This window comes from Copadichromis virginalis, linkage group LG9 (genome assembly GCF_057382275.1).
Source record: "Copadichromis virginalis isolate Kocher_CV1m ecotype Utaka linkage group LG9, C_Virginalis_male_GT1.1, whole genome shotgun sequence".
NCBI lineage: Eukaryota > Metazoa > Chordata > Actinopteri > Cichliformes > Cichlidae > Copadichromis > Copadichromis virginalis.
In genome coordinates this window covers 24291055-24316389 of record NC_140626.1, presented here as the reverse complement: position 1 = coordinate 24316389, position 25335 = coordinate 24291055, and the positions used below count along the sequence as shown (strand labels likewise).

Below are 25335 nucleotides of genomic sequence, written 5' to 3'. Positions count from 1 at the left end.
TAGCTGATTATATGTTTCCATTCCAAGCAGCTGGACAGGAATAAAGTGGCCATGAGTGTGCATTTTATTTCACCCACTTGCTTAATTCTTTTCTATTTAGATCACAGGTTCTCAAATTTTTCTGAATCTCTTACAGAGAAGAAAATTCTCCATGGATCCCTTCATAATCGTAACGTTAAGGGTATTACGCTTATTACTATTTGTGCTGTTTACATAGGTATTCTTACTGGGCACATGTGATGTGACCTATCAAAATCAAAAGTTTCTTTTGGCACCAAGATAAAGTGGATGGGAGTAAAGGACACAGCATGATTGTTTTTGTCATAGATTATCTCCAGCTGTTGATATGTACTTTTATATATTACAGAACAGCTTTATAAATTATTTTGTGGACCTAATGGCTATGGGTGTAGACACATGGGGGTTTTGTGACGTCATTTGTAAGAGGCTCGGTTAAATGACTGAACCTTTTGTAATTGTGCCTTACGTTTTTATTACTTTGTTGTTTTTATATGTCAGTCTAACTGAATAATAGTTAATAGTTATAACAGACACATCCCTATTACATGGTAACTCTGTTTTAAAGAAAAAATGGGATGTAATTTAAAATTGTGTATGTATATTCAATTCAATTAAGACTCAATAAAATAGCTTTTCTTCAACTCTGCAAACTCATGGTTAGGACCATATTTTCATAAGACGGTATAAGAAAAGGCAACACACAAACACACTACTTAGTTATCCAAAGACAATACGAAATATGATTTATTTTTTTAAATGCCAGTATAAAGCCTAATTTGAAAATAACACAATATAAATAGTTAGATAATTTTGACTAAAAACGATTAACACCAACACTGTCGGAGCAGCTGTTAGAAAACCACCTTACAAAACCTGCCGTTTTGTAACGTCGTGTCTGAAAACGTGACTGCCAGAGAGGAGCCGCCGAAGAGACAACTGACGCTAACCCGGGAGGTACAACTCTCTGACACCGAGGTCTCTCTTCCTCAGTGCTTAAAACAAGACTATTGCTGCTGTGGTGGAAACAAAGCAAACATGTCTTCCTCCCGTACAGTAATATGTTTGCTAAGAAACGACTTGCGTCTCCACGACAACGAGGTAAGAACATGAGTTTGTAGAAAAAAGTGCGACGTTGTTAAACTTAAATGTTTTTTTTTTTTTTTAAAAACACGATTACTTCGCATGTTAATTATTTGATTTGTTGACGACATTAAAGAAATTGTTTAAACATGTTAACGTCGACATTAAAATTACAATAACTCCAATATAGCCTGCAGCCACGTTACAGCGGTATTACTACCGGTACAAGACCTCCAGAATAAAAGCATGTTCCCCAAAACTAATGATTACACACTTTTAATTTTTAAACTGGACTGCTTTTTAACCCCTATCCTGTTTTAAGTATCTAACACAGTGGTTCTTAACCTTTTTGGAGGTACCGAACCCCACCAGTTTCATATGCGCATTCACTGAACCCCTCTTTAGTGAAAATAAAATAAGATTTTTTTCAAATTCAAGACATACATATGTTTTTACTGGTGCACAAAATGAGCCGTGCATGTCACGGCGGAGGCTCTGCCGAACCCCTGAGACCGACTCACCGAACCCCTAGAGTTCGATCGAACCCAGGTTAAGAACCACTGATCTAACACTATCGAAGGTTATTTTTGCAGCTGCAAAAATTGCATAAATAAATCAAAATTTCGAGTTAGTATCTTGACTTAATAGCTTAAAAATTCGAGTTACGTATCTCGAAACTTCGACTTACTCGAAAATAAATTCCAAATTTGGACTCTGCCCAATGACTGTAGAAAACATTGGTTCTGCCTGGCATTTCCCCCCCGGTGGTGGAAACAAGCTTCCACAAACTTGTGACATCTAGTTAGAATTTAAAAAAAGAAAAAAAAAAGAAATATATATAAAACTGAACCAACCCCCCCCCCCCCCCCCCCCCAAAACAAAAGCATTGAGCATGCTTGCTAACTTTCAGGGAATTTTAAATATTAAATTCAATTTTCGTTTATTAGGTTTTCTTTTCTTTTCTTTTCTTTTTTTATAAAGTAAACCATATCTAGGGTGGTACTGAGTGGTTAAATGTACAGCAACTTAAGAAAGCAACAGCAAATAGAAAAAAAATGCAAAAACACACAAAATGTATTTATTTAACACAATTCAGTGGGGTCACATACTCTACTTGGAGGACAGAAACAAGCCCACCTCTACCATCCATATCAATAGTCAAAGGTGTTTCTATCGTAAAATCAAATGTGCTGTTTCACATAATTGCTGCAGTATGTTTATTGTATGCTCGATATGCAGCTTTTCCACTGGGCCCAAAGAAACACTGAACACATAGTCCCGCTGTACTGCTTCGACCCCAGACACTATGTGGGCACTTACAACTACAGCTTACCAAAGACTGGGCCTTTCCGTCTGCGCTTCTTACTGGAGAGTATCAGAGACCTCAGAAACACACTGATCAGCAAAGGCAGGTAATAAAACTATCACTCACAAGATTTTTCTTTACCTAACCCCACTGTCAAGTTTCGCCTTTGCTACACTGTCGCTAACTCACAGTCTCTATGAAAGGTTTATAAGAGATCAGTTTACTTTTCTATCATGTTATTGTTAACTCAGTGAAGACACTGGCCTTGGCTTTCTAGGATTGAATTGATACGTGTAACAGGATCAGGACGCACCTGGACTTACAGCGGTTATGTTTATATTAGCATTGCTTCTGCACACACTGTTCCCATCACTTTTTCCTGTCAACTAGCACTCTACCCAGGATGCAGCTTGCCTGGCATGGAATGAGGCTTATATATGTGTCTCTGTGTTTATTTTGTGTGTGTGTTTGACAGCAATCTCGTGGTGAGACGGGGTAAGCCAGAGGAAGTAGTTGCAGACCTCGTCAGGCAACTGGGCTCTGTCAGTAGTGTGGCTTTCCATGAAGAGGTGCTCTCTCATATTACAGATAACAGCAAAAGTGCTGTCTGGCCATTGGAGCGTGGTTTTCACCATCATGTGCTTTTTCTACAGGTTACCTCAGAAGAGCTGAATGTGGAGAAAAGGGTAAAAGATGTGTGTGCACAGATGAAGGTCAAAGTTCATACCTGCTGGGGCTCTACATTGTACCACAGAGATGATCTTCCATTCCCCCACATGTCCAGGTGTGAAAGCAGATACAGAGAGGAAGCTACCCTTTTTGTAAAAGATACACTGCAGGTTAAGAAGTGCCTTGTAATATTTCCCTCTGTTTTTAGGCTTCCTGATGTGTACACTCAGTTCAGAAAGGCAGTGGAGAGCGAGGGCAGGGTGAGGCCGGTCTTCTCAACCCCAGAGAAGCTAAATCCCCTTCCTCCAGGCCTCGAGGAAGGAGCCATTCCTACAGCAGAGGACCTGCAACAGACAGGTGAACAATCCACCAAGACACATGTCCGCGCATTTATTCTATGTGTTTATGATTCAGGATGTTTATTATGTCTAAAGAAGCCTAATCATGAAACACTTTTCCCCTTCCAGAGCCTGTGATTGATCCTCGCTCAGCCTTCCCCTGCAGTGGTGGGGAGAGTCACGCCCTGGCCAGACTTAAACACTATTTCTGGGACACTGTGAGTGCAAAATGTGTTTTACATTAGCTGCTGTTTAGAGAACTATGGAGAAAAAAAAATCCCAGATGATCTATTAAAGATCCTCCATGATGTCTGTTTTAAAGGATGCAGTTGCAACGTACAAAGAGACTCGTAACGGTTTAATCGGTGTGGATTATTCCACCAAGTTTTCACCTTGGTGAGTACAAATGTATCACTGCCTCTCTGCTCCACTTTGCTACATGGAGTTTAATGTTTCATTGAGGTAATTCCCGTGATTCTGTCTAATGGTGCGGCTTTGGTATCCTGCAGGCTGGCAATGGGTTGCATTTCACCCAGATATATTTATCATCAGATCAAGCAGTACGAGAAGGAGCGGACAGCTAATCAGAGCACATATTGGTGAGCACACAGGCTGGTGATATGTGAAAATCTATATTTGTCATATTTTATTTTTTCCCTATCTGATGAGCTTCCCTGCTGTCCTACAGGGTAATTTTTGAGCTTTTGTGGAGGGACTACTTCAGGTTTGTGAGTGTGAAGTACGGAAATAGGATTTTTCAGGTCAAAGGTACAGTAAGCTGCTGATGTTTTTATGTTACTTTTATTATTATTGTTGTTGTCTGCATGAAAAGGTATATTTCATGTCACTGTGACTTCAACTCAGGACTTCAAGACAAATCTGTGCCATGGAAAAAGGACATGAAGCTATTTGATGCATGGAAAGGTTTGTGCTCTTCACTCATCCTGCATGAATTATTCTTTGAACTGAAACAGTACGTATAGTATATGAATATAAAGGTGAATTTATGTGCAACTGGAACGTACAGAGGGATGCACCGGAGTGCCTTTTGTTGACGCCAACATGAGGGAGTTGGCAGCGACCGGCTTTATGTCCAACAGGGGGCGTCAAAATGTCGCTAGCTTCCTCACAAAGGATCTGGGCCTTGACTGGAGGATGGGAGCTGAGTGGTTTGAGTCCCTTCTGGTAAGCAGTAGTTGTTTATTATCTTTATAAATTATTTCAAAGCTTAGTTGTTTAAGAATATAATATTCAGATATTAATACAAAACTCATCTTTTTAAATGTTCCTTACAAAGATCGACCACGATGTCTGCAGCAATTATGGTAACTGGCTGTACAGCGCTGGGATTGGAAATGACCCCAGAGAGAACAGGAAGTTCAACATGATCAAACAAGGCCTCGACTATGACAATAATGTACGTTTGACAAAGTAAACACCGTTTCATTTCCTTTTGACATTTGTCTAAAACTTTACCTTTTGCGCTTCAAGACAAAACTGCTGAGTCACCTGTTGTGCAGGCTTTGCTGTTTTATTATTGAGATTAAAAATAGGGCAAAATGTGAGGAAATCAGTTTTGACTCATCGGTTTGCGTTTGTCTTTCAGGGAGATTACGTCCGACAGTGGGTTCCAGAGTTGCAGAATATCAGAGGAGGTGATGTGCACACACCATGGTCACTCAGCAACGCTGCGCTGGCCCACGCTCATGTGACCCTCGGCGACACCTATCCCGCTCCCATTGTTACGGCACCTGAATGGAGCAGACACATTAACAAGAAAGCGGTGGGTGTCTGGGGAAGGGAAGTAGTTAGTGTGATTGTGTAGTGCTGCTATATTAGTGTTTAATCCATAACTGCTGCAAATAAAAGCGCTTAGATATAAATAGACTTACTCCACTATTGTTTGTACGTTCTAGTTCTTGTACTTCTTATCTACTACAGCTCTAAGGCCTAATTGCACTTTTAACCCACTACATGTATCTGGCAGATATTACTACATGTTACTCTTCAGCTTTATCTAAACTTAAACTAAACTTTCCATAAATAATAATATACACTTATATCTCAGTAAATAGAAAAGCGTCTGCTGCTCCAGTCTATTTTGGGGCCCCTTGTCACGTTGTCACCAGTTCCGCAACAAGAGAAACACTTCCCCTTAAAGTGTTTCATTTATTAAAATCAGAAGAGGTCGACACTTTCATTGTGTTGTTTTAGAAAATAAAAAAATGTTAATATAATTTGTGACATAACATTGTTTTTGTGTCTTTTCTACCCAGTGAAATATCTTGCCATCCCTCAGATGTATTTGAAAACAAATTCTACATTTCTTTCCTTATTTTATTTTTAATTGTGTGTATTTTCTTTTATGCAGTTTTAAAAAAGTTTTTTTCTTTCTTTCTTTTCTTCAGGGTGGCACAGGACCTTCACCAAGAGGAAAGAAAGGCCCGTCTCACACCCCCAAACAGCATCGGGACAGAGGCATCGACTTCTACTTCTCCAGAAGCAAGAACCTGTGAACACGTGGACGCTCCACTGATTTAATCTTGAACTGTTTCCATGAAAATCTGTCTGGCACGTTGATGTATTGATTCAGGGAAGCTGAAGAATGAGGATTTGAGGAAGCACATGTTACGGTGCTTTAACTTCACTGATCAGGCCATCAGTTCTGTAGAAAATTGCCACATCAAGGGCCTTCTATGGATCCTTCGCTGTGTTTCCGGCTATGCAGCGACTGTGAAAAACCACAATGTGTTTTTTTTATGATTCAGAATCACCTGTAATGACCTCATATGATGTTTTGAACAGATTACTGTTACTTTGTTCTTGCAGGTTTTCTGTGCATTTATACTTTGTTTTTGCTTTATGTGTGATGGTTACAAAACGGCTATATTAAAGTTGCTATCTGATGCACTAAATCTTGACCTCCATTTATCAGAGCAAGGAAGTCAGTCCGCTCTTTCTGAGCAGCTATACAGATGAGAGTAAACGGGAACAGAAAATGTGCGTGTCTATTTATTTTCAGTGGAGCTCGCTCCTGTGAGAACTTTCATTTATCCTTGACAAGCTCTCTTCTCTTGTGGTCGCAGGAGTAATAGTAATAACAATAATGTCGGTGTTTTAAAAATAAAAAAAGAATCGCACTTTGGGTTGTTAGCTCCACTTGGTACATAACACATCTCCTCCCCCCGTCTGTGACGCACTCCGGCGCAAAGACTTCACTTCCTCAGGTAGGTTGTGTTGTAGACTTCCGACACAACACAGCATTTCAATCACGTCTATCTTTATAATGTTTAGTCTTTCTTACTTATACAAAAAACTCCGTTAACTTAACCGGAAACTTTTGGAACATGGCTTGCGCCGACTCGAAAGTTGACTTGGAGAAGATTCCTCTCGTTGCGCTAAACATGGGCGTGAGGAAAAAGCTGGGACTTTATCTGAACCCCAAGCACACGGTAGCAGCGGACTGGATGGCGCTCGCAGAGGCCATGGGCTTCAACTACCTGGAAATAAAGAACTACGAAGTGTCCAAAAACCCAACCTGTACGGTTCTGGAGGACTGGCAGGCCCGGAGCACAGACACGTCAGTGGGGAAGTTGTTGTCAATGCTCTCGGAGCTGGACAGAGAAGACATCGTGGAGGATCTGCGACCACTGATAAGTGCGTTACTGCCATTCCACTTAGATCCACTTGTCTTTAATAAATAAATGCCTGTCGTCGATTAGGATTGATTTTTTTTTTTTTTGCATTGATTAGGACCGGTCATAACGTCTGCTTATTCTTAATGCATGCTTGCTTTTGTACCCCACCTTGCCCCTGTCGCCTGGTTCAGGAAATTATTAACAATGAATTCCAATGTTGCTTAAATAGATCTTACACTCGTGACTAAGAGAGTGTCTTTCGCAATATTTGCCCAAATGCGTAAGCGTTAGTGTAATAACCGAGTTTAAACACAGCTATATGTCCATCACATGGAGTCTGCTGCGTTTGTACCTACATTCCCAAGGCATCTCCCTGAACTGACTGCATGTTTGCGCTCATGTGTGCCGTTTTGCGCCGTTTTGTTCCCAGATGAGGATGTCCGGAAGTACTGTGAGAATCTTAAAAAGAAAGCTGAACCCCCGCTCCAGGTTCCTGAGGTCGACAGCTGTGTCCCTCGCACCCCTGAGAGGTCTGGGATCACTGTGGATGATGACCCTGAAGGTGAGCATTTGTATGAACTTACAATAATATATATGCATACACATATGCTCACATTATGTCGAAATATTTTATAAAGAACCTCCCATTAGCATTAACAATAGCGCTTCAAAGACAGCGTAAATGACTCAGCACATGTCCTCTAATCTGCTCATCTTCAGCATCGGTGCAGTATTACTGCCACTGTCACTGAAAAGCTCTCTTTGCTACATTTGGCTGATATGGTTAAGTTCTGCAGCCCTATATGCATTAGTTTTAACTGATTGCAGCTTAACCAGCTACATAACTGTGTTTGCATAATGATTTCCTTCACTTTGTAAATGTAGGCTTCCTTCGAAATTCACAATACTTATTAATATCAACTTATTATAGTTTTTTTCCTTAATAAACAGCACAGACTCATCTGTTATATATTCGAAACTTCGAGACTTTGTAGCTGTTTGTTTTTTTGGGTGTTTTCTGTGGTAAACTATCACAGGGGAAAAAACACTCCTACTTGTCACTTGTCTCTTCATCTGACCATTTATCTGAAGCACTAATCGTGCACTGCTACACGGCCTCGCTGCTCCTGTTTCCTCCGCAGCCTTGTGGTTTTCTTATTATTCTTATGTACTTCGCTCTAGGAGTTTTATGTTGTGTCAGTGATGTCAGTTTCTGATTAATGGCCCTCTGTGTGTGTGTTTGTGTGAAACTTTAACCATTGAGTTGAATCGAGATGTTTTGAATCCAGGGGTTCCCGAGATGTTTGATGCCTTCATCTGCTACTGCCAGAGAGACTTTGCGTTCGTCCACGAAATGATCCGTGAGCTGGAGCAGACGGACTACAAGCTGAAACTGTGTGTGTTCGACAGAGACGTCCTCCCGGGCTCCTGCGTGTGGACCATCACTAGTGAACTCATCGAGAAGAGGTGGGACACTGACACATTTACTAACCTGGTTTTTGTTTGGTCTTTTCAGTTTTTTTGTTTTGTTCTAATTTTAACTTGAAAAAGTGATTAAGCGAATAACGTTATGGGGCCAGGTGTGAGTCTGAAACTCCAAGTAGGTCATTATGGTCCAAAAAAAGCAGTTTACATGATACTGATTTACAGTTTGTTTGTTTTTTTTTTGGTTTTTTTGCAATTCAATTTTGCATTTGTTAGTCAGATGCAACACGAATTCCAACAGGCGCAGCCATCAAGCATGCACTAGCGCAGGATGTGGTTCAGACTTGTTTGCCGTTTGGTTAATAATCTGTGTATTCGTGCCTGTGTGTGTCGATAAAATGTAGAAATGGAAAGTTCAGAGATGGTTTAGAAAGCCAGACATAACTAACGTCAGTTTCATCTGAAATTCAGATATTGAAAGTCACCTGACAGAAGAAATCCAATTCTCAGCCAGTCATGTTTCCTGAAATCTCTGTTTTCTTGCTCTCACAGTTTTTGCAACTGACTATAACATGTGACCTTGCACGCAGGTGTAAACGGATGGTGGTGGTGATTTCTGATGAATATCTCGACAGCGATGCCTGTGACTTTCAGACCAAGTTTGCTCTCAGCCTTTGTCCTGGTAATGCACACACACATATATAAATATTTTATATTAAACAACCCTGTTTTAATTTTTTTGGCTTATGCGTGCAGCTTAATCATTTATATTATTTTTTTTCTATTTCAGGAGCTCGAAGTAAACGCCTCATTCCAGTGATCTACAAGCCGATGACAAAGCCCTTCCCCAGCATTTTACGCTTCCTCACCATTTGTGACTACACCCGGCCTTGCACGCAGGCCTGGTTCTGGACTCGGCTTGCCAAAGCTCTGTCGCTGCCATAACTGTGGAGCAGGTGGTTAATCATATTTCAAAGTGCCTTTTTGTTATTCCATTAAAAGATTATGTTGGACAGTGGCCAAATGCAACATTGGAGGAATCTCATGATTACACTGTATGTATATATTTTACTGCTTCAAATTGCACTTCCTTTGGAGACGATACAGATTCCTGCACACTGTCATTATGAAAGTGAGACTGGACAGTAGTATCCAACGCCAGCAAAGTTCTCAGTGCACAGAGTCATTATCATATTATGAGATTTCCTCTTCTAACAGGGGTTTTGTGTGGCCCTATTTTGTGTTTTATGTGTGTTGCATTGAAAAGAAGGGTACATTCTTTTGCCACTTCCTCTTTTGAGCAAACTTGTTCATGAAATTGAAGCTTAAAGAGGAAGAACTGTTTTGGCTCTGATACTTTCACAAGTTCAGTTCTACTGACAGCTGACACCTGCCTTTTTGTGCAGCAATTCTGTTACTGTGGGATCTCTACTTTTGAGTTTGTGTTTTTAAAATGCTCTTTTTAGACCAATTAAAATAATGTTGTTTTTTTAAATAAACGAATAAAGTTAACGTGGTGTATTATTCAAAGTCTTTGTTTGTTTGTTTTTTTTAAATAAAAAATTAATAATATGGAACTATAAAATTAAATATACCTTTAGTTTCCCTGCATTTGTTGCGACTGTGCAAATCCTGTATGGTATAAAATAAACCACCAGAGGTCTCTAATTTAATGCGGTAAGGAAAACTGTGGTCTACGCTTTACAGTAAACGCACGAACACCCAATCAGAAAGCAGTATACGTGGTTCTGTCCAATCAGAGGCAGGCTCTTGCTGGAGAAACATGCCTCCTCTCACAGACTGCTCTTTGAGAATGTTAATCCCTGACTTTTCCCTGTCAGGTGTTTCAGTTGCCTAGCTTGGTGGTTTGATGTTTTCACATTGTACGCCATTCAAACTATATTATATGATGAATCAGTAGAAGCATAATGTGCTAATTTTAGTGGAAAAGAAGTGGTTTATATTGAGGTAATAAGTTGAACCTAAACCTGTAAGGGCACACTCTGGGGCGATGTCGCGTGGGATCCGCCATTAAAAGTGTGGCGGAAGCACTCGGCTTGTTTCGGCAGTTTTCCGAACCGCAGCACTCAGCGTCGATAGTGTGCCACACTCAATATGTCCGCCAGGAAGGGTCACATTTTCTCAGTAGGAATGCGGTAGGCGGGGCTGCTAGGCTAGTGTCAAACTTTGGGAATGACAGGAGTGCTGCAGGATTCGCAAAGAAGGGGAAGTGTCGCTCTTGTTAGTCCTGTTTGGATTACTTTGACTAATTTTTACGCCCGCTTTTTGGATTCACCACCTTTCTACACACAGAGAGTCCTGCCCCAGCGGATCCCTCAGCCATGTCGGAGGACCTGAGCTCCCAACCCTGGTCCATCAACAAAGATGATTACGAGCTACACGAGGTGATTGGTATGTGATCCTTAGCTTGTTAGCTACGTGTAAACCGTCAGTTTGAATTTCCCCGTGAGCTCTCTCTGAACGCAGGGGTTAGGACGATGAACACAAGCTCGTACCATTCAGATGTTAACCGAACAGAAAGAAGGCATCCTCCTTCTCCTGAGCTGCGTTGAGTTCTTCGCCTTTGGTAAATTGGCCAATTCTAGCCGGGCGGTGTTGTGACTTGGGCAGTCAGAGGAATGCCTCCCCCGAGAGCGATGACCCCGTCCGCTGGGGCTATGACGAAGTCGTAAACGAACGTTAATAACGTTATAGTCTACGTTCTGGAAAATAACTGCTTTCATTGAGCAGCTCTTCATACATGTGAACAGCTAGCTTGATACTTTCATAAATGGACTTTAGCTAGAGGACGCCGTATCTGTGGATAGCAATAGTATTAATTGTGTCACATTTAACCTGCAGGATTTATTTATTTCTTTTTTAATAGAAGTGACAAAGTTATTTTTTGGAGGGGGTGGGGCAACTAAAAGTAACCCATGTAAAGATACTGTAGCTAGGCTAAAACTTAAACCCACTGTGTTATTATTCACTCCTATCTCATTTTGTAATACACTAAACACAGGAGCTAAAAGCCCCCCTCCTCAAAAAAATAAATAAAAAAAAATACATAAAATAATAATAATGATGACAGGGCAGAATTTGCAGGCTGTAGTCCTCAAAGTTGGGTCAATTCACTGCAAGAGCGTTTACTGAGGACCAATCAGTATTAGAGGGCTTCACAATACTAATCTCATGGCTAACATAAGCAATAATCTTTTAATATTTGCTCTTGTTCCTCTGATACTATTCTAAAGTTTAAAAAAAAAAAATTCCTGGAGGCTTGTTTCACCTTTCCTTGCAGCGTTAAGAGGATGACTTAATGAGGAGCTTTCACTTGTGTAGTTATGAAAAGTCCAGCCCCACAAATAGATGACCTGTCCTACCTTTGGGCTGGCTTTGTTTAAAAAAAAATAAAAAAAAAAATCTCAAAGGGAGAAGGTGAGGAGAAGAGTGTGAAGAATATAAGCAAAGTATTGTTCCCCCAGACTGGTTCATTTGTGCCTCTGGTTCACTTTTGCCCAGGCAGTGCATGCTTCCTCTACAGGGAATCTGTATGTTTACAGAGGGTCAATTTTACAAGCCCTAAAGCACCCTTTTGTGTATTTTTAAAAGAGCTGAAATTAACTTTGACCCAGTTGTGCCCTCTCCAGTTTCTTGGAAAATTTGTACCGGGTCACCACGCAAGATAACGCCCTGAAATTTGGCATGCCCACAAAGATAAAGCCCTTCTTGTACAGCAATCAGCTCTGCTGTATTTTCCTATGAAGTGTTTTTAACACAAAATTGCTCACAAAAGTTTGAAACTAGTGAGACTGTTTCATTGTTGAACCGATTATTAACTTGGCCTCAGAAAGCGGTTGTACAGTGAGCCTTAGTTTTGTCCCCTCAGATTATTTTCAGGTTGTGCCCCTTAAATCTGAACATGCTGGTTTACTTTGCATGTCATCGAGTTTAAGGAGATAACCATCCGTGTGAGGCTGCATCCTCGGGCTCACACTTTAAACAAGAATATTCCTGTTCCTCCTCAGCTTCAAAATTACAGTCCCCTCTCTCTCTCTTTCTCTTTTAAAAGTTGAAGGAAAGATCTAAGATGCTGCAATTTCCTCTCTTGAGACCAACCATGAGAAGAGCTATTGGTTTCTTTTAAAAAAGCTAAATTTCCCTTTCTATTCTCAAAGCTTGTATGTTCTTCTTTAGTCCACGATTACGCTCTTAAAGACTTCTTATGTTCTTAGCACAAGTGGGAATCACATTAAAGCAAAGTCACACAGTCTTGCCCTCGGGAGTTACATATACGTTTTCATGTCATTGTGAAATAACTTGCTGAGTGTCTTCTTTATCATTTGTTTCATAAAACGTCAGGCAGGAAATACAGAAAAATCCTCATGACACCAACTTAAATCTTAAGGTTGTTTGTTTTGAGACAAAACCAAAGCGACTTGCTATTGCAATTACAAGGTTGAAAATGGAAAATCACAGGCCTTTTTCTTTAAGAACCTCATCTCACTTTCTTTTTAATTTAATAAAATAGACGCTGACTTCTTCGCTGCTGATGGACTTTCAATAGACGGACCAATTGGCTTGGCTTTTCTTTAGTTTGTAGCGCTCAGGTATTCATTAGTGGAGCTAAATTACTACTGCAGATAAGAGCAGGAGCAAGCCCGGCTCCCCTCTGAACCCTCCTCTAGTCCTCATCCTAGCAGAAAGTGTTGCATAGATACTGTATAAATGGTCTCTTTTCATGGAGATGCTGCACAGCTCTCTGCTCGGCTGAGAGGCTCCTGCGTCGAGGATGGCTCTGTATACACAGCGTGCCCATCGAAGCTATTGTTTTCTGTAACTTCCCTGGGGAAAGAGGACTTGCGATTACATGGTTCACACCCACTCTCTCCCTCTGTTAAGGATTGGATCATACTGGACATGGTCCATAGGAAAATAATACAGCTCTCTCTCCGATCCTGGATCATAATTTGGATCATTCATGTTGGCAAATCTAGACTGGAAACTTTCTGCTTCCAGTGTTTGTATCCACCAGCAACCATGTTTCCTCCCTAATGCTTGCTCTGTCCCTTAGATGGCTTTAAAAAAACCTTCAGTAGATACCACAACAGGATCCAACCTCAGGCTAAGATATCTGTAATTTAATGCCATTTTAAGGCTTTAAGATTTAGTTTTTAAAGTAGTTCAAGCTGGAAGATGAACATGGAAGAGGAATATGCACTAAAAGGCTGTAAGTGCTGGACCGGTGCAGTTTCTAGTCATGTGTGACATTTCTCGTTGTACCTTTGAATAACTTGTGGAATGTCAGCCAGGTATGCAGAAGAAATGTAATAAAAGACAACTGACGTCAGGCACTGAAATGGCCTGGTGAGAGCAGTAAAGATATGGTGAGAGAGCCGCTGTCACATTGCAGGCCACAGCTGAAAAGGGGAGACATTGACTCAGGCCTTATTTCGTGACATAAAGTATTCTTGCATACAAGCTGGATTATTTTGTATGTCATCGAGTTTTAGGATGTATTGTATACAAGTGCTATTTTGTACTTGTATACAGAGAACGCATAGGTACAGGTGAGAATAAGAAACCACAAAAACATCATCCATCTGGAAAACATTTTGAATTGACTTTTTGCACTTTCATGGACAGAATAACATAATTGTATGTTTAAAAATTGCTTTTAATACTTGGATGAAAATCCTTTGCAGTCAATCACTGCCCAAAGGCTAAAAACCATGGACGGCATCCAATGCTGCATTTCCTCAGTTGCTGCTTGTTTTTTGGTCTTTCCACATTCAGTTGTATATTTAACAACTGAGCAGAGTGCTCTGTTGGGTTGAAATCAGGCGACTGACCTGCTCGTGCTCGTTTCTTTACCCTGAGAAACTCTCGGGTCGCTTTTGCACCGTGAAGTGCTTTCTGATCGATTTTGCAGCATTTGAGCTGAGAATGTCGCCCTGTATGCTTCGCAATTCATCCTGCTGCTTCTTGGGAGCAGTCACATCATCAATAAACACTACCGACCCGTTCCACTGCCAGCCATACGTGCCTGAGCCATAACATTGCCTCCATTATGTTTGACAGATGATGTGGTATACTTCAGATCGTGAGCTGTTTCTCTACTTCTTGATACTTTTCCCATCCAGTTATATTGTTAACCTTCATTTCATCTGTCCAAAGATTAAATTGGACTTTTTTAAGGACTGTGCAAACTCTTTAAGATGTTTTCTGGCAAAGTCTAATCTGTCCTTGACTGTAACCTGTGCTTTGCACCTTGTTGTTTAACACTCTGTATTTACATTCCATCACTTGAATTTAGACCTTGACAATGTTACTCCTACTTCCTTGAGCATGTTCTTGACTTTGTTAGACGTTATGAAGTTATTTTTCTTAACCATGGAAATAATTCTGTCATCATGCACTTTAGTTGTCTTCTGTGCTCTTTCAAGCCTTGGCCACTGGTTTTGCTGTCTGATAAGTTTATTATGATTTTTCAGTCTAATGACTGGCCTCCTTCACTTACATTGACATCTCTTTGGGCTTCATATTTAAAATTGCAGTGAAAGGCTATTAGATAAAACTCAACACTTTGCATCCACTTCAGATATTAAGGAAATGGGCCTCAGGTAATCACGAAACTAGTCGTGCCTCTGAAAATGGTGGACTGTACATATAAATGGGTGTAATTCCTAAACAGTTAAAACAAAACATTTGGAAAAACCCCTCGAATTAAAGCTGAAAGTCTGCTTTTCAATTGGCCATTGTTTGTTTAGTGGCAAAACTACAAAAATTCTGACCCCATGATCTGTATGTTGGCTCTCATTAAACCCTCATTACAGTATTTAGACTCAAATGGTAAATGCTGTTGCCCCAAAAAAAAAAAATCTATAAACTTTGATGTGTCATTCACAAATAACAGGGTTATAGTATAATGCTGCCATGCCAAACTCAACTTGTTTTGAGGAAACATGCTTACTGAAAACACTTTCTTCTTCTTCTTTTTTTTACCTTCTCCAAAGATGCTTCTCTTACACAAGTTGTTTTCACGCTGTATGCAGCTGTACTTGCTATTTGGAGGCAAGCGGGTTGTTGCACATACAGTGTTTTAAAACTAAATGTGATGAATGATCTTAAACTTCCCTCTGATGGTAATTAAGACTCAGACAGCTTCAGACAGTAAATGGACCCTTTGGTATATGCAAAATCTGTAGGGATGCTTCCTCTTGACTCAGCACTTGGGTAATTATAGATCTTAATTACTGGAAACCAGGAAGAAGTATCCCCACTCTAACTGCGTTCATACAGTCATTTCTTTAGATGTTTTGGCTACAGTTCAGACAAAAAGATAAAAACAACACCTGAAAATCTTGATTTCTATTAAATCTATATGCGTATGAAAACGCATAGAAATAACCAAGGTAGCGTAACACCATGTCAACATGTCACATTTTCAGCTGCCGGCTGGATCGTCTTCATTTGATTTCGCCTAATGAATTAACTTAATATATGAATTTAATTTTGCCATCAACTTCCAGAACAAGCAAAATGTCGTCGTCGTCGTCGTTGTTGTTGTGCTGCTGGAAATAGAAAAAAAAATCTGAGCCAGAACTTTTGAAGTATTTGTTTTCATTTATGTGGTTTGACAGTAAATAAAGTTGATTCATTTATTTATTAATTAATGCACAAAAAAAGGGTGGGGGGGGGGACAGAAGAAGAAGAAAAACTACTGCTTTATATCTGCAGCCTTTGTATCTGTGCCAGACTGCTTAGTAGATTAGATGCTTCAAAGCCCTGGCACTACTGCAGTGCTTGCCTTTTGTGAGTATGGCTCTTTTGTGTGCTCTCTCTCATTCGGGGAGAAAGGTTGGTGATGATGTGCTGTCTGTAAGAATGACGGTGATGTGACTGAGGCTTATTTTGTAAGATCTGGATTTTTTCTTTTTTTGACTTGGCTGTATTCAGTGAGTCATAATAAGGTCAGACTTCTTCTCAAATTGTTATTAGCTTGCTGGCTTTTACCTAATGCATTTCCCTCTGTGTGCATCATAGTATATTTACTTAATTTATGGGTTTTTTTTTTTAGAAACTAAAAGATGAGGTATTTAAAAATCCTTTAAATGAACACGTAGCAGACACACGCCTGCTCTGTGAAACTTTGTGCTAAGGTGGGGGAGTTGCAAATAGCAGCTGATAAATTGGACTACATGTCCTGGTGGCTCTTGGTACCCTTTGACCGCGCCTGCTGTTTACCCAACAGCCTTCCCCTTTTCCATGCTCTCCACACACATGCTCTCCAGCCTGTCCAGCCACCCCTGATGACTCACTATTTGTTTGTGTGGAGGAATTTACACTCCACTGTGTACAGGGAAACTGTCTCTCTGTGGTTCTGCCAGGGGCTGAACTCCCATCACTGGCCAGCCTCCAGAGGTTTGTTTGGTATTGGTGCAGGGAGTGGAGGGGTCGGGAGGGGCTGGAGGATACATTTACAGCACTGTTCAGCCACCCCTACAGCGTTCAACGGTGGAGTGATCCATGATTACTTGGACGGTGCAGAGTTGTGCAAGGACAACCGCACATTATGAAGAGGTTACAATTAATAGATCGCACCCACCCTGTAGGAAGTAGGATTTCATATTTTGTGTATTCAAGATCAGTGAGCACTGCTGTAGAGGGATGGAGGGGTGGCAGCGAAAGAGGTGGGGAGAGGACAAGCACTTTTAGTTAGCAATATTTCCTCTGTGCCACTGTTGTTTAAAATACAGAGAAAACATATATTGTAACTTTCTAATGTTTGCAGGTAACAGATTAACATTTGATGGGAACATTTTATTGGAGTTGCAATAATTTGATAAGTAGTCATCAGCTGGAATCGCTTTTTTCTTTTGTCCTTTTCAGTCACCACATCCTTTGCTCCACCTTGCGTTGTTGGTTTGAAGAAGGCAGATACATTAATTATGACAGAAACTTGTACAGGATAAATTGGGATACACAGATTTTGCCATTTTATCCTGTACAGAGCTTGAAAATACGCAGATATCTTGAACAAAAACAGCTGGATTATGTTAACTTCATGTCTGTCATGTCATTAGGGAGAGCATTAGTTTTTAATTTGAAAAGAGTTGGGTTTTTTCCTGTAATATGCCCCCTTTTTAAACTTCTATAAACAACAGTCTCAATGAAAACTCCAAACAATGAGGACTTTGTTAATATTTGGGCATAGCTTAATATGAGGGCACTAGAGGTTAGAAAAAGCATACTGGGGGAGTGGGCCAACTCACCACTAACTCCTTCACTTACCAAAGCCTGTTGCAAGAGGAGAATGTGCTACTTGCATTGGCAGGCGTCACTTATACACGAGAGATCTTGTGGAAGCAACCTTGTTTGCGCGTGCTTGGTGCTAAATGAGAGCAGTGAGGGGGCAGTGAAATTACTGCGCACTATACAGGGGAACATTTACATGCTTTTAGTCCTAAAGTATCATGTTATTCAAGATAATGATCACCCACTTGTGTTTAATTTGCCATAAACTTTATTCAGATTGCAATCTACATTTTTTGTTTTATTGTGCATCAGATTAGTAGTAGGCTAAACAGATTTAAGGGTTTAACGTATGCATTACACTGAAAATGTTGTGTATTGCCAGCTAGAGTTTCTGCTCTGTAAGCCCTGGTTTTTCACTTCAGTAATAGAGCAATGTTTAAAAAAAAAAAGAGGGAGAGGAAAAAAAGGGACTTGTCAGGGATGAAGCTCTTAAGGATATGTAAGGTCAAGCAGTCACTGGCTCCGATCAAGCCTGCTTCATGAGAGAGGATCTGCATGAGCGGATTCATAATTGATGAAAAAAACAGTTAAGCCGTACCAAAGAGAATTTGGATGACATGTCGGAGTATAACACGGTTTAACCTTCTTGAACTCTGAAGGAATTTGAGGTAACAGATAAAAGTTATGTTTATTATCCTGCGGTAGCTGTGAATTTTGGATGTGCTGTGCAAAAGGCTTGAGCCACCGTTCTATTTCTTTTTATTTTGCTTCCAAGGAACCAGATTTTCTTGTAGTTTTCAAAGTGGTCTTCAGCAGTAGTTCATTTTCGGTCCAGTCTTTATATCTTTATACTTTATATAAAAACAATAAATAAAAGATAAAGATAATTAATACTCTACTGTGAGTAATTTAACCATTAAAAAGTCACCTAACTCAAAGGATTAACCAGTGTTTACACGTAACGGACAACTTCACCAAGAACCAATTTAAACTATCTTTAGACGCTTTGTTACTAGCAGCCTGTCACAAAACGGCTTATTTCTTTAGTTAATCTATGAAAAAATGCCAAAGATAACAGTTTGACGAGCATAAAACAGCATTAAAAGCCTCATCAGAAATGGTCTCAGTGGATGGGTGGAAGTCAAGAAGCCATTATTAAGGAAATGTAATGGAGAAAAGGCTGAGGTTTGCCAAATTACATAAGAACTGGACTGAAAATCAGAGGCAGCGAGTCTAATGGAGTGATGGAGCCACATTTTTGGTTCGTCCTCAGGCGGTGAAGGCTCTGTCATGGATATATATATCGGTTATTTCATTACATATAAACTCTATGTGCTTAACACAGAAGATAAAGACATCAAAACCTGTGTATGACAGTGCATTGAGGAAGCAATAACAGAAAAACAAAAACAAATCAATCACAAAACCAATGAAATCCCAAATAAAAGTTACTATAGGACAGTTTCCTCCACTGAGTGGCTTGAATCACCGTTAGAGTCGGGGTAAAGAGTTCAGACATCTGGAAGGAACTTAAAATAAAAAGGAGATGGCTGATGTGTATCAAACGGTGATTAGGATTTCTCTTTGATGTCTTCTGTTGGAAGTTTTCAGGGCACATATAACTTTTGGAAAACGCCACCATCCGTCGGGAGAGGCTGAAAAACATTGCCGGGGAGATGAACTATGACCCACCTTTGAAAGAATGACCGATCAAGGTATTAATAACTTGTTTTCTTGTGCGTTTCAGGGAGTGGGGCCACAGCTGTGGTTCAAGCAGCCTACTGTATACCACGCAAGGAGAAGGTGGCTATTAAACGCATCAACCTGGAGAAGTGCCAGACCAGCATGGACGAACTCCTGGTAAGACACATGACACTGCTAATTAAATGTATGTCAGACTGAACATTTTTGTGACCTTGTTACCTTTCATGTGTGATCAAAGGCCAGCTACTCCCTTACAGCACAAGATTTCATTTAGGGCTTTGTCTCTGTGATCTGTACATGTGGATGGAGTTAGTTCCACCTCTGCTTTTCATTACTCGTTTTCTCCGAGCCCTCCTCCAATCATCCCTGTCACTTCAAACACTATTCTGATTGTTCTCTGAAGGAGGATTCCACTTATACTGCCAGGAAACTATTAGACCACCACGGGACATCTTCCTCAGGGCTGTATTGGAGCCTTCAATACAATCGTTTGCTGCCGCTCTGAACATTTGCTTTATGACTTGTGGTTCAGATTTTAACGGGAAAGGTAGAGTGATTAATGAAGTTCCTCTGCAGAGAGGGGGGAGGAAAAAAAATAGGATTCTTGCTCGTGGCTCCTGTTCTGGCTTTGTTGATGAAAAGAAGTTTCTCACGCAGCTTATGTATTTGTCTTCTTTTTACCTTTGTTTCCCACTTCATAACAGGAAGATGGTTTGCTGACAGTTCTCCTATTTCAAAGCAGGGCTTTTTAATAGCACACTACTTGGCTTGGACACAATCTAGGCCAAACTGTGTATTAACTGTCAGTAATGTTTTTACAGAGCGTGCACACACACTCCAGATTTCAGGTCTTTCAGGTGATAAATGAGCTGATGTATAGACCAGAAGTCTGCTCTGCTACTCATCCAAGACTCTGTGGGGGGAAAAAAACCTGTGGGAAATGAATATTGTGTAAACCTATATGTGTGCATAGAAGATCACGATAAGAGATTGCTGTTAGCTCACTTGCAATACAACCTGAAAAGGATCCTATCCCCCTGCTAGCCCTCGAAATTCTGGAGGATGAATCAGGGGAGTGTTGCTCCCGGATTCTCGGAGCAGGCAGTCACATGGAATACAGCAAGATCGGATTTCCTGCCTACAGTTTCTCCCCTAGCTCCACATCCAGCTGGGTGCCCAGTTAAAGGATTTACTCTGTGAAAGAGCTGCTTTAAATTAGGATGCAACAAGCGTTTGAAATTCTTCCTTTACACTCTAGATGTAGAAGGCCCTGAAGTTTATAATTGTTACTGCTTTTAAAGAGATGAACGTCTTCCTGTTGAGGTAGTAGCTGATTTTATGCTGCGTGGATGAGTTTTCAGCTTTTAAAGATGTTTAAACTCCGTTTTGCTCATTACGACCTGTGATCGATATTTTAGAGGTGTTAAAAAATATAAATTCCAAAAATTAAAAATTGGTATTTCTGACAACAAGCAGTCTAAATTGAACCATTTCTGAGAACTAGATGACAAAGACTGATTTTTGGTATATTTTGCCTTAGATTTGCAGTAGTTGTGTGTGCACGCTGTAGTGACATCGAGTCACAGTGAATGTGCGTGTGTGTAAGGTCCAGAGTCGCTGATAATGACGTAAACATTGCTTCTATAGTGGCTTCTCTGTGTGTCTGCCATCAGTGTGTTTCTGTGGCACCAGTTTGTGAGCCACCACTGTATTCAGTTGGGGACAATAGCTCATTTATTTTTTGCTCCGTTTCAAGGCCATCGGATACTGCAGATACTGAATAGATCATTCCTTATATAGAGAAAATCTAAGTGGCGTGAAGTGGTACTCTGTTTCCTGGAAAATGTAAACTTATTTCGAAGGCACAAGCTGGTGATCAGCCTGGTGTCATTGCAAATTTTTAGACCCATCACAAGATGGAGAGACGAGGTCGGTGTCACTTCCTTTCATGTTGCATCACTTGTGTCACAAGGTCATTTTAAAGAGCATCTTTGCTTCCCTATTTTACCCACTCGTGGTTTAGAAAAATGATGTGTAATTGGCAACCGCTGCTATTATTGCTCTATATATAAACAGTATAATTTCAGTTAAGGAGAGCAGCAGTTTTATTCTTCCGTCAAAGGAAAATCACCAGTATTGAAATTAAACTGTTTTAGCCAAGTTGGACTTAATTTAATTAAGAATTAAATACATTTTTGTTTAACAAATATCAGGAAAGTACGCAGACTTGCACTCACTGGCCACTTTAAAAGATCTCTGTTCAACTGCATGTTAATGCAAATATGTAATCAGCCACTCAGAGCAATGCAACTCTGCTTTGACCTGATAGGAAGGCGGCAGCAACTTGAATAACCACTTGTTACAACCAAGGTATGCAGCAGCGCATCTCTGAACACAACACATGGCAAACCTTGGAAATGGGCTGTAGCAGGAGAAGACCACCCTGGTGATCAATAGAAGTGTTATAGCTAACTATGTCCAAGCCTTTGTGGGTATACTTTGTGTACCCACTTTCTGATGGCTGCATCAAGTGTGCTAATGTGCCACAGGATAAGCTCAAATAATCTCAAACTGTTTTCTTGAACATGGCAGTGAGTTCACTGTATTCAAATGGCCTCTGCAGTCACCAGACCTCAGTGCAGCAGAGCACCTTTGGGATGTGGTGGAACAGGAGATTCACATCATGGCTCTGTAGCCAAGAAGTCTACAGCAACAGTGTGATGCTATCATGTCAATATGGCCGAGGTAATGAAGTAGCCAGTGGGTGTAAGATAACCTTAACTACATGCAGAGCAGTTGTACCTCCCGGAGGCCCATTGTGAGTCAGGGAAAGACCCCGGGCAGTCTCTTATTGAAAGATTTTAAAAGGAAAAACAAACCTGAAATATGAGAATTTTTGTTGTTGTCATAATATAATCTTTCTGTAGTGTTGAAGAGCGCATGTCGTGTTCAAAATTAAGGACAAATGCAGGCGAATTTTCTGTTAAGTGAGTAAATCCCAACACAGTGCCACACTACCAGGTTAATGTTTGTACCAAAATAATTATGTAATAAAAACAGAGTGACTAAGTGTGTTTTGGTGTCATTTACAAGCCTGCAGCTTCTGTCCTCTGCTGCCTCTCTGGATGTTTCATACACATATATACACAAAACGCTATTTATTTTTTCCCCGCCCACATTTTACCAAGACATGCCGCTGTGCTGCCCAAGCTCTGACCCTGAGCTTTTTGTTTAACTGTAATCATTTAAGCATAACGCTACCCAACCCGTGAACAGTAGCCAATCAAACAATGACAGTAAAGATGACAGTTTTTGCAGTGGCACCAGGATTCTGTCAGTAGCATTAAGCCAGGAAGTGAGGGGTCTCTGAGGAGATGAATCATTTATTACATATAAGCTAATGTACATACTCATGCAGCTTATGAATATCACACAGATGGTCATTAGTGTAGTTGATTCGACATTTTGTCCTATTTAGGATACCGAAGGTGCTTCTTCTAATTTCTTCAATGGCTTAGATATTAAAATTATAATTGTAATCTGGTCCAGGTGAACTTATTTGTTGTGCAGAGGTGTGTCAGCTGTGTGCTTTGCAGGTTAGATGCACTGAATGAAACGGCTCTATGCGCTGGCATGAAGTCATCGTAACACCCAACAAAGGCCAGGGGAAAGACTGGTTGGAGGAAGTAGTTTTGCAATTTTTATGATTTCAGCTTCAGTAATCCCTCAACAGAAAGCATATAGAACATGTGGATGACAATGAGGTCTATCAAAAAAAATGTCTGACAACAGTTAATGGTTAGCACAGTGACTACATTGCTCAATTTAGGTTTAATGTTTTGACCAAGTTCCTTTTATTAAGAGGATTGAAGAAGAATTTCACCTGTTGCATAAAGTACAAAGTCAAGGACATTGTAGTTTATGCAGGTAAAGTATTTGGAAGATACTTGAACTACTTTTAAGACAAAACACAACGAGTGAGCATCAAGTATTGAAGGTTGCACAGTTAAAAATATAAAAATTGTGTTTTGTGTCATGAGAGCATTTCCAGGATCATTGCTGCAGAATGGGTTTACAGCCACCTAATCCTCACAACAAAGAGTCTCCCTTTCTCACATCGTCTGCTGGAAAAGATGAGAACTGCCAACTGCCCGAGTACCATATATCCCCTGTTATCTCATTGTTTTTGTCTGCTGGGGTTACCCTGCCTGGTCCACAGAGCAAAGAAGAGGGAGGGAGAGCCTGTCTCACCCTGATGGGGAAGACGACTCGCATGGTTCACTTTCATTGACAGACTTAAATTTATTCAGCTGCTTGATGATCAAATATAACTTAGTTTAAGAAGCCAAGTGTGGGTATGTGGGCTCACCTGTTGGTTAGTAAACTCAAAACATCTGTGAGGTTTCTCAGTGTCTTTTTTCCTTGTTTATTTATTTTCTGGGAAACTTGGGTACTACTACCCTTTACACTCTGTGTGCATTTAAACATAACATAATTTTTGTGGTCCAGTCACTTTGATGCACGCCTGTAGACTCTCTTATTATTATGTCACTTCACCTTCTTAACCCTCTTTTTGACTTCTAAGGACAACACGGCATCGCTCACCAACCCCAGCAATTCTTAGGCACTAACTGAAGGACCCAGAGTCAATAGTGATGACTCTGCAGCAGATGCTTGCTGCTGCTAATGCACATTGTGTAGCTAAGCATTTATGCTGATTGAATATTTGACTTTGATTGCTTACTCTTTGGCTCACAGGCATCTATTGATTGATACCTTAGCTTGAGTGTTAAGGCTTCTCCTTTAAGCACCTTACGAGGGGGGGAGCAACCTATCAACCCAATACCCTAATGTCGTAATTTTTGATAAAACCCCAAATCATCTTAAAACGTTGTTTGCACCTTTTGTATCAACAGTATATTTATACTAATAATATGTTTATACTTGTTTATACTATATGTTCAGATGAAATGGTGTCTATTCTGAATCAAAATTATTAGCCAATCACCAAGGTTTTTTTTTCCTTCAACGTGGCTATTCAGCGTTCTGCAGAAAGCATACATTATTTCTGTTTGCACACAACAACGGAATTATTTTACTTACTTACTTTATTATCAAGCCGTGTCACAAACCTCTGCTTTAATGATGGGCTTTAACTTTGTAATACTCAAAGACTATAATATTAAGTTAAAACTGAGGGTTGTCTTCCATTTTGCACACAGTACAGAAACTTTAGCAAAGGTTTGAGCTGTCGCTTGATAAACCAACCAAATTAAAAATATAATATAATATAAAATGCTTAAATTTCTTTTTATTTCTTTTTTGGACACAAACCAAACTTTTTGTAATTTTTATTATTTACTCAACACTCATACCAGGGTTGAATGGTGTTTCTCTTGCCTTTATCAGCTGTTGTGAAAGCCGATATCAACAGATGAACAACTGGCAGCTGATCATTTTGGCACTATTTAACTTAAAACTAAAAGGATTTTAAAAGTGGTTGGTGGTCTCCTGACACTCTTCTGCTCGAGTGGTTAATAAGAAATAAGTTGCGGTGGCTCTGCAGCTACAGGTTCATTCACTTGCCGAGCCTTCAAAACCTGCGTGAATCAGTGGTTCCACCCGCAAAGTCGGACAGATTTTATTCCTCTGAGGAAGCTTGTCTGTCCTCGAATGAATTTGGGACTGGTGCTGAAGTGATGGATTAGACCTCTGTGCCAGCATTACCTCAGCTCCCTTCTTTACACACACACACACACACACACACACACACACACACACACACACACACACACACACACACACACACACAGCTTTAAAGCTGTATAAAAGGCTGAGTACAGACTGCGTTGTCTTTTGTTTTTAATCTTTGCAGGGATGTGCATTACACTGACTG

The 25335-nt window shown here is 40.3% G+C and overlaps 3 protein-coding genes across 3 annotated transcripts in view; all 3 read left to right on the top strand.

Moving 5' to 3' along the window:
* Nucleotides 1–722: 722 nt before the first annotated feature.
* On the top strand, nt 723–6454 carry cry-dash (cryptochrome DASH). Its single transcript, XM_085468310.1, has 14 exons — nt 723–1119; nt 2341–2513; nt 2883–2976; nt 3061–3191; nt 3285–3433; nt 3544–3632; nt 3737–3810; nt 3924–4013; nt 4103–4182; nt 4279–4338; nt 4442–4599; nt 4712–4831; nt 5021–5197; nt 5823–6454. The coding sequence occupies exons 1-14, from the start codon at nt 1057–1059 to the stop codon at nt 5928–5930; spliced, it is 1566 nt and encodes a 521-aa protein (XP_085324436.1). The 5' UTR covers nt 723–1056; the 3' UTR covers nt 5931–6454.
* Nucleotides 6455–6638: 184 nt separating this feature from the next.
* myd88 (MYD88 innate immune signal transduction adaptor) lies at nt 6639–10007 on the top strand. Its single transcript, XM_085468311.1, has 5 exons — nt 6639–7071; nt 7483–7614; nt 8342–8519; nt 9068–9159; nt 9268–10007. The coding sequence occupies exons 1-5, from the start codon at nt 6762–6764 to the stop codon at nt 9420–9422; spliced, it is 867 nt and encodes a 288-aa protein (XP_085324437.1). The 5' UTR covers nt 6639–6761; the 3' UTR covers nt 9423–10007.
* Nucleotides 10008–10356: 349 nt separating this feature from the next.
* The window catches only part of oxsr1b (oxidative stress responsive kinase 1b), a 43978-nt gene continuing 28999 nt past the window's right edge, over nt 10357–25335 (top strand). Inside the window, exons 1-2 of the mRNA XM_085468309.1 lie at nt 10357–10889; nt 19483–19595. Coding sequence (XP_085324435.1) covers nt 10820–10889; nt 19483–19595 — 183 coding nt within the window. The 5' untranslated portion in view covers nt 10357–10819. The remainder of the gene's footprint in view (nt 10890–19482; nt 19596–25335) is intronic.

Excerpts from the sequence above, each read along its gene's own strand:
- cry-dash (XM_085468310.1), top strand. The coding sequence starts at position 1,057 with ATGTCTTCCTCCCGTACAGTAATATGTTTGCTAAGAAACGACTTGCGT. Across the intron at positions 3,192-3,284 it reads CCATTCCCCCACATGTCCAG|GCTTCCTGATGTGTACACTC; the intron begins GTGTGAAAGCAG and ends CTCTGTTTTTAG. Across the intron at positions 3,633-3,736 it reads AACACTATTTCTGGGACACT|GATGCAGTTGCAACGTACAA; the intron begins GTGAGTGCAAAA and ends TCTGTTTTAAAG.
- myd88 (XM_085468311.1), top strand. The coding sequence starts at position 6,762 with ATGGCTTGCGCCGACTCGAAAGTTGACTTGGAGAAGATTCCTCTCGTT. Across the intron at positions 7,072-7,482 it reads GGATCTGCGACCACTGATAA|ATGAGGATGTCCGGAAGTAC; the intron begins GTGCGTTACTGC and ends TTTTGTTCCCAG. Across the intron at positions 7,615-8,341 it reads TGTGGATGATGACCCTGAAG|GGGTTCCCGAGATGTTTGAT; the intron begins GTGAGCATTTGT and ends TTTTGAATCCAG.